Source organism: Egretta garzetta, unplaced genomic scaffold, assembly GCF_000687185.1.
Source record: "Egretta garzetta isolate BGI_Z169 unplaced genomic scaffold, ASM68718v1 scaffold72, whole genome shotgun sequence".
In the NCBI taxonomy this organism is placed as follows: domain Eukaryota; kingdom Metazoa; phylum Chordata; class Aves; order Pelecaniformes; family Ardeidae; genus Egretta; species Egretta garzetta.
This window is the reverse complement of record NW_009259032.1, coordinates 847,899-856,890: the sequence shown is the minus strand read 5'-3', so window position 1 is coordinate 856,890 and position 8,992 is coordinate 847,899. Positions and strand designations below refer to the sequence as shown.

Genomic DNA, 8,992 nt, shown 5'->3' with positions numbered 1-8,992 from the left:
GTTAGAACAAAAAAAAAATAAATTTGATTGGATCTGAAAATGGCTCTCATTTTTCCAAACTATGAATTAATCTTATTGATAAAAAACATAATTCCATGGATTGGCCATAGATCTGCGTGATAAAAAGCTGTATAGCAGTTATAACAGTTTAAGAAACAGCTGATGAGAGTAGAAAAGTTTTATGATGAGGATAGTAATAAATATACCAGTTAATAGGCACTAACTTCACCAGTTTCTGGATCACTGTATAGGAACTGTCATCTCTGAGGGATGATCCAGTGTTTGACTGGACGGTTTTACTCCTCTGTTCTGAGCTAAGACTCAGTCTTAGCCAGAAATACATGACTGATTTGAACAGTATCTCACAAGTGACAGACACCAGGCCCTTGAAGTCAATTACGGCAATTTATATCACTTCAGGACACAGCCGATAAAGAGCACAGGTAGCCTGGCCTGGGTACTTCACTACTGAATCACATTTAAAGAATCTCATAAGAAGAAGAGAAGCCACAATATTTTAGACAGGTAACATGAAAGATGTATGCATTAGACACACAAGATAGTCCCTGCATTTCAGCTGAGTGGAGGTGACAAACCCTAAAATACATTCTTAGCCTTTGGAAACTGTATGATGTATTGAGCCTCTACAGTGAAATTTTAAGCCAGTGCATTCAAGCTTATTTCTGCCTCAGACTGAGCCTCTGAAAAATTAGTGACCACAGCTCAGCTGAATTGCAGTAGCTTTTTAGGCTAAAGTCACTTTGATCAGTATAATGATGCTAGTTACTCACAACCTTAATAGATAGGAACACAGCGTATGCCCTTGAAATTGTGACTTTTTTTTCCCTGCGTATTCAGTACCAGGATCTGTTATAATTTGGAAGTGTAGTTGCTTGGAAACTGAGGAGAATGCAATCTGCATGTACCCTGTTCCTTAGAGGTATAAAAGGCAAATATGAATTGCTTCACTCATTTCTGACAGAAGGCCCAGGAGCAAGTGGGCCTGTACATACACTGCTGAAATTATTACCACTAGCTTCCCTTAAAAAAAAAAAAAAAAAAAAAAAAAAAAGTGAATCATTGCTATGCTGGTTAATATTTTTTTGACTTTAAAATGTAACTAAACATTATTTGAGGTAATCTACCCCAGACAATTTTAAAAAAAATATATAAATCTTGAAGCTGGTTTTAAAGGGCACTCAGGAAACAACTTACTGTAGTAAAAATAAACTTAAATAGTTGTTCTTTTAATAGGAAACAAAAGCTAAGGTGTTAGTTAATGAAAATAAATTTGCTGCTTTAACATGTTCTAGCCTTAGAAGATGTAGAAAAGTCTGCTTCAGCCCAATTCCACTCTCTTGTTCAGCTCTCCACATAAGAACAAGAGTGAGTTACTGCATTACCGTATAAACTGAATATCCCAGTCTGGAGTTCGGTCTTTTATTCTGTTACATTATAATTTTGTACTGTTTGTTTAACTCTAAGTTTTCCTTTCAATTATTTGACTAATATTAAAACTTAACTTTAGAATAAGTAATTCAATTTTGTTCCAATACATTTTTGTACAAAGGGTAACTGTGGCAATTCTAGCCATTATTTTCTTTCTCTCCTAAAATGTCTGCTATGGCTTTTACTTTACTTTCTGCCCTGCATCACAAGGAACTTCAGTCATTGTTATAGTTTGTTTTAAAAGGAAACAATGCTTAGACATCCCTTGAGGTTTTTATTGACAGTTGGAAGAAAGATGACATATTGCCTGAAATCCCCTCCCCCAGCTAAAGTAGCCAAGTTTAAAAAGGAACTAGGAAATAGAGTAGCAGTTGCTCTCATTGCAACATTGTATTTCTTGTGAAATTAAATTAAAAGATGAAAGCCCTGTCATTGCCACAGAGTCACAGCAGCCCTCTGCTGTTGTAGGGCATCTGAACTTCGCTTGCATGCGTTGTGTCTCAGCTGATTGTAGCACAAAACACGCGGGAGGTCAAGAGAGGCGTGTTCTACAATATCACAAGTACTGTTCAAAGATAAATATTTGTTTAAATATCTGTTTGAAATTACAGTTTCCTTTGGAAGTGGAAATAAACGATGGAAAAAATGCTATAAATCCCTTTCTTTACCATATTTTCAGTATATTTGCTACATACATTTTTCCTGAGACAAAGTTTTCTCTGGAGTCTAGTAATATTAGCAGAAATAACTTTTTCACAGGAGAGATAACTTGTAATAAGTGCTTTGCTGTCTTCTCAAGTCAAAATAATTGCCCGTCCAGGAAGTGAGGCCTTGCACACTTCTCTAACACTGAAACTTCATCTTTCGTAAAGAAATGCTGTTACTTCCCAGACAAACAAAAGACCCTGGTTCGTGTTTGACAGTGCCCACCACAGAGGAGCCATTCGTCTGCATACAGAGACAAAGCAGACAAATTCTAAACCCTTAGGTACCTAAAGTTGGGTTATTAAATCTCTGTTTGGATGCAAAAAGGAGACAGCCTATCTTTGAAAGAGAAACAGAAGACATTTTCAATAAGATTGGGATGTTACCTGAAAAGTAAGACATATACCAAGTAATATAGGTACACCATCAAGGCTAAAGGCTGGTAAGTAAAGGGATATCATCCTGCTTAGACAGAAGGCTGGAAACCTCATTTCTGAGTCCTTTTACTGGTTGCTGCAAGATTTAATTTAATTTACTTGGCCTTTCTAGGCCTTCATCATCTCACACCTGTAAAGCAGCAATTAATTTTTTCTTAATAAATTTGACTCTTAGATACGTTGACTATTAGTAAGGGACAGTAATGGCAGTAGTATTACTGCTAGGACGGTGATTGTCAGCCTGTGATCTGGGCCAGATTTCCTTTAGTGGAAGCTGCTATTTAAGGGTTGTACACACCAAATGCCTTTGGCATTCAAGCCTTGACAAATTTTCCTTTTTTATTTTAGGGGAAAAGATTCTGTGAAACACTTCCATGTTGAACATACAGGAACTTCATTCAAATTTGGATTTAATGAATTTTCTAGCTTGAAGGAATTAATCATGCATTTTGCAAATCAGCCTTTAATTGGAAGCGAAACAGGTAAGGAGAGCCATATATGAACACATTTGTAACCACGCCTCACACAGGTCTAAGTAAAAGGCGCTTCCGATGTATTATCAAATAGATCTACTGCTGAAGTGTTCCTCATCAGAAAATCACATTGGTATTAACCTCAGGTATCTAAGATGTTCCTCTTCAAAAACTCTTTCAAGTACTCTGAAGACAAACTACATGTAAGTTTACTGGGTTTTTGTAACCAGGGACACGGGCTCCTTCTGATGTTTCAGAGAAAGAAGGAAGCATTTCAAATCACACATGTACTGGGAAGAACAGAACCTTCTCAAAAAAGGCAGAACCAAAGCAGGGTGTTTAGTGAGGAAATAAATATTCATCTATGAAGTTGAAATGCCCCAATAAGAATAAATGGAAAAGGGCCCGGAAATTGCTTAGCTCCACTATTCTCCATCCAGGGAATAAGCCTTCAGTGGTATGTTCCTCTTTCCTGTAGGGAATGTGGCCTGTATTACCTCTCCCTTTCTGTCTACAGTGAATCAGCCTGCTGATGCCATCTGCCACCACGGTGATTTGTCTTGTTTTTAAGAAAAAGAGAGAGAAAAGCATAGGCTTCTTTAGCAGCCAACATGCCGCCTGAATTAAGAGTCAAAAGGTTAAACTTGATTCCTACAAGTGAGTTGAACATCACCAAGCCAGAATCTCTGGAGAAACTGATGCATATTTTTCATGATAATGCCAGTTCTAGGTTTATCTTCAAATGTAAGAGTTGAAGATGTATCAGTATAAGTTAGTGCCAAAAACTTCAGTATCCTGTGTAGAAAGTGTATGCAAATAACTCAGAGTAGTACTAATTAATATGCAAGAGACCAGTGAAGTGATAATTGGCACATGTAGTAACTGTAATGTGTCACACACTAAATACGCACCAGTGCTCTTTTAATTCAAGCATTAAATTCAAGGGTTGCTTTGCAAATTTTTCTTCCCAAGAAATATGCAGTGGTGCACTCAATATGGCACTTGTATCTTTCAAAGCATTCTCTTTGTAAATTGCTTTTAAGAGTGTTTCAAACACAGAGATCCTACATGTATCTTTTGTGCCAGTAAGCTGAAACCAGACACAAACCAGACATACACCCACAGGCCTAACGCCATAAAGATTTCAGGCGACACATAAAACTTTTCCCCATTCCTTCCCTGCATGTGCTACAGACATTAGTAATCATGGCATTGGTGTTACGTGATCTCTGTGGACAGGATCAACACTGCTGAATGATGGGCTCACTTGTCGCCTTAAAGCTCCCCAATCAGATTCTGCTGGCTCTGTGAAACCTCTAAGTTGAATGTGCTACAGAATAAGAAAAGCCATTTGAGCATCACATCAAGAAACCTTCCACCTTACCTTACCATCGATCACAGTAGAGAGGAAGAGAGAGTTAGCACGCAGGAAATGTTCCTTCAGGTACAGGTGTCAAAGGTCTCCTGGGTGGTAACCGATTTATACCAGAAAGGGGGCGGGGGCTCATCAGAGCTCACTCTAAGCCAAGCGTCAGCATGGGAGAAAGACTGGCCCAATATAGGGTCACACAGCAGGTGGGCAGAAGGGCCAGCAACAGAGTCTGGTTTCTTAGGCCACATTTCCTTTCAGTGAAAAGCAGCAAGTGACCTTTAGCTCAGGCATTAGTAGAAAGTAGTTGGACGAGTTTTTCTTACTCCTCGTTATAAACAGTTTTTGATAGAAACAGTGTGAGATCAGGAACAAAAGAGTAAAGCAGAGATAGCATTTTTCATCTCCTCCTTGCTTATGAACAGGATTTTGTAAGACAGAGACCCATGAGATGGAATACGTAATGGTTTCCACTATCTTCCATTTAAGTTTGTCTCACTGGGACTAGTTTTGTGTCTGAAGAGGCACACCAAACTTTCTTTGATCAGTACTTGAATACACAGGCCTGCACCCCTGCAAACAGCTGTAGGTTTGTGTTTCAAGCCCAACGAACCTTACCTTGTCTTACTACAGCTTCATTTGCCACTCCAAATTGCGACGTGGACTCACATCAATTTTTCTACAGTGTAACGTGTGTGCTTCTTTCTGAACTACAGATAATTAAAAGGAAATTGGGGCTACTGTGTTTTATGAGATGGTTTATTGAACAGATAAGATGAATCTATTCAGTAACAAGGTTAAAGCCATATACTATCCTATTTCTATGTTTTTATCTTTCTTCAGAGTGACAAGGTCAACATGTTATTCTTACCCATTTGCTTTGTTTATCAGTTTTTACCTAAATTATTTTGAAAACACATAACTTAATTAATAACATAACACAACAAAGCCAAAGTCACTTGAAGCTAACATTTCCAACAATGGGACTAATTTGCATTCTTCCTTATAAATAGGTATCAGGCACAAACATGCAAGAAGAATCGTGCTACAGTGCAGCTTTTGCTAGTTCTTCTGTACAGTTACCAGATGGTTCTGTACAAGTATCTTCTGTGGAGAAAAAACATGGAGAACTTACTACAAAACAAATATTGTATAAAATGTTAAACTAGTCCTCCCAGTTCTGCAACTGGGCTCCTTATTCATGGTGTACAGATGATGGCACTCGGATTCTATGCAACAGTTTAAGAGTAGTTTCTGTAGACTGTTGATGGGCTTGTTCTCAATTTCATTATAAATGTTAAAGCATTATTTTTCTGCGAGGCCAGAGAGAATTAAACTGATTTTGACTTTTCACCTACTGCAAGATGAATGTATCACATTTGCATACACCCCCTGTGCCTACAGATTTCAGTTGGTTACTTCAAATACAGTTTTTCCACTTCCCTTTGTAGCCCTTCCCATTACAAAATATGCTTTAAACTTTATTTTACTTTTAAATTACTCAATCACCTGTAGGTTTCAAGTCCAAGTTCTTACCAATTCTAGCATCCCTCCTCTTTAAGAGCTGACAATATCAGCATAAAATGCAAATGGAGCAGCATTTGGTATGCTGTGACATTATTTTTAAAGAATGAGATTAGATGGTGTAGTGGTTGCTGTTTTAAAGGAGGTTCTTCACTATTGTGGACAGTGTAATAGATTCACTATTGAGAATGCAGCTTTTTGCAGAGAACATGCAATAAACATGACCTCATTTGGAGAACAAAGAATGGCTATAATCGAAATGTTACTAACTGGAAAGAGCTGTGGTGAAACAGTTAAAGGCAATGGTAATGTGGGCATAGTGCTAGGAAGTCTCTATCCAAAGCTCTGACAGATAAAATGATTTACACAGCAAGCAGCAGGTTGTTGGCCAAACCAGGATGAGCGTTACAACCTCCTATCTAGTCTAGCATCCTGCCTACCCACCCAGCCAGTCTTCTGTGCAGGAAGGGAATTTAATAAGTCAAGTGATGCCCTGCAAGCACTAGTAAGTTTAAAGGTTTTAAAAAGGTATCATATATTTACTGTTTTCACAGTTGCATGTAAACAGGGAGGATGGTGTCTGTAGTCACATCTTTGTGAATGCAGTGAAAGCGTAGGTCACGTGTAGGTCATAATTTCAGCTGTAACTATGAAATTTGGGTTTTAACCTGTTCTGCATTACGTAGTTACTCCCTGCCTGGAAAGAAGGTTCAAGCAGGACAGGAGACACCTGCCTTTGAGGGTTGTCTGACAGTCCTGTTCTGTTGCTGACTTGACTTTTCGCCACTTACATGCATTGCAGAAGGGGTTTAATTATGTACTGCTTAGAAGAAGTGAAGAGGATTTTCACTCATGTTTTCAGAAATGTAAGAACAAATTGACGCCCACTGGGGAGGGAACAGATTTAGGCGAGAAAGAGGATTTTCACTCATGTTTTCAGAAATGTAACAAATTGACTCCCACTGGGGAGGGAACAGATTTAGGCGAGGTCCAGGTGGCCAAGGTATTGAGGACTCCGAGTAACACGACAGAGCCAAGGAAGTGGGACTGGGCAAGTGAATTCAGCAGCAAGTGCCCCTCTGTAGTTTGCATGGGCAAACTTTTGAAGAAAATACCCTTCACAAAGTCTAAACTATTCAGATGATGCATGTTAGAAATATTTGTCTAGTTTTATCAGTATGGAAGAGTAATTTATAGCATCGGATTATTTTCTTGCATGGGTGTGGCCCGAGTCCTGCCCCCTTCCAAGGAAAGCCCCTTACAAGGGAGTGTCACAGAGACCTTGGGGAGGTTATTAGCTCTTATACCTTTTTAATTTTGGGGAACGGTAAAGCTAACCATTTCACAAACAGGCAGCCACTTATTTTCTAAGACTGTCTTGCCAGCTGACTTACTCCTGCTCTTTTTCTTTCCAGGAACCTTAATTGTATTGAAGCATCCCTACCCACGGAAAGTGGAAGAACCTTCCATTTATGAGTCCGTCCGAGTTCACACAGCGATGCAAACAGGAAGGACAGAAAGTGATCTTGTTCCAAATGCTCCCTCAGTAAGTTGTGTTCTGGTGGGAGGGGTGCTTCTCCTGGCTCAAGTTTAGTATGATTGCTGGAGTGAGCTATGGAATAACACCAGTAATTAATCCCTTTATGGGATCATAAATACAAGAAGTCTTTGCCAACCAAGGCAAAACAAGCACAGACTTGCCAAGTACAGTCCCATGACAAATAAAGTCTTTTACAATTGTTGTCACCCGGACCTTCAATGCTGTCACTAGAAAACATTGTCTGCAGCTGACCTAGGTAATTCTGTCCATCCAGACATAGAATATGTGAAAGGTTTTCATTCTCCTGTTACCTTCCTTTTAGAATGCCATCTTAGCAGTAATAGGAATTAAAAAAACCCAACACAACACCTACACAAAACAAACAACATTTCTCACATCTTTCTGGCAACACTCATCAGGCCGTATGCAATCGTATGTATGTCAGGTTGCACACTAAGCCCTTGGTTTGCCAAACATCCTTTACAGCCAGTGGAAAGTCTCTCTCTCTCTCCCCCCACAGGTGAGGAGAGGAATACACTAAATAGCAAAACCAGGTAACAGCTACAGGATTTACCACATTTTGTCTCAGTGAATATGAGGATTAGATGACAGGAACCAGATAATAGTCCTGACAGACATAAACTCATTACTACTTACTATTTTTGCGTTCTTTGTTTGTTAGAATTATTTTGCAACCCAGTTAGCAATATACAGCCTCCTTCCTAACTGTGAGGAAGTAAAGAGCATCTCTGACTTTCTAGGTCAGTTAAAAAGTGACCTTCGGAAAAAAATACTCAAAGATATGCAAGACAGGCAGGGACACATTTGGAAAAGGAAACCCCAAACTGAAGCGCAGTACAACCAAGTTAATAAGAGTATCCCGACAGGTACATTACTCAAAAGGGGTTCTTCGGCATTTTCACACTTGGATTTTATTATTTTAGAATCAACTTGACTTAAAGCAGGAAGACATTTTGCTGCATTCCGACACAGACTTAAACCCAAAATATGGGATATGACAGAAGAGCCTCCACCCATTCAGCCCTAGCAATTCTGAGCACAGTAAAAAGCTGTGTCATGTTAAAAGCTATGCCTTACTGGTGTGAGAAACAAGATAACATCTTTATATCCATTTGGGCCACCTGCTCAGACATCTGTGGCTCACTTGGACAGTAATTAGAGACTTTAAATCCCTGGTAACTCATAGCTAAGTGAGACAGGTGGTTTCTCCAGAACAGTATTGCTCAGAATAGAGGGGAAAGTATTTTAATTACATACTATATTTTGGGGGAAAAAGAGGAAGAATTACATTAGTACAGGTTAATGAAGTTGATAAAAAAACCACTTCTGATGTGTCTCACAACCAACCCTTCACAGCTGAGTTCCACTTTAACCTCCAAAGAAACTTGACTTCCACATGCAACCATTAAAAAACCAATACTTTTTCAAGAGCAAGTAGTCGTTAACCTGGCAAGAATTTGCTATTCAGAGGTCT

The 8,992-nt window shown here is 39.0% G+C and overlaps 1 protein-coding gene across 1 annotated transcript in view; it reads left to right on the top strand.

Annotated features, from left to right (window-relative positions):
- The window catches only part of DAPP1 (dual adaptor of phosphotyrosine and 3-phosphoinositides 1), a 15,591-nt gene that overhangs the window by 926 nt on the left and 5,673 nt on the right, over nucleotides 1–8,992 (top strand). The window contains exons 3-4 of the mRNA XM_035890350.1: nucleotides 2,940–3,073; nucleotides 7,373–7,503. Of these exons, the coding sequence (XP_035746243.1) occupies nucleotides 2,940–3,073; nucleotides 7,373–7,503 (265 nt within the window). The remainder of the gene's footprint in view (nucleotides 1–2,939; nucleotides 3,074–7,372; nucleotides 7,504–8,992) is intronic.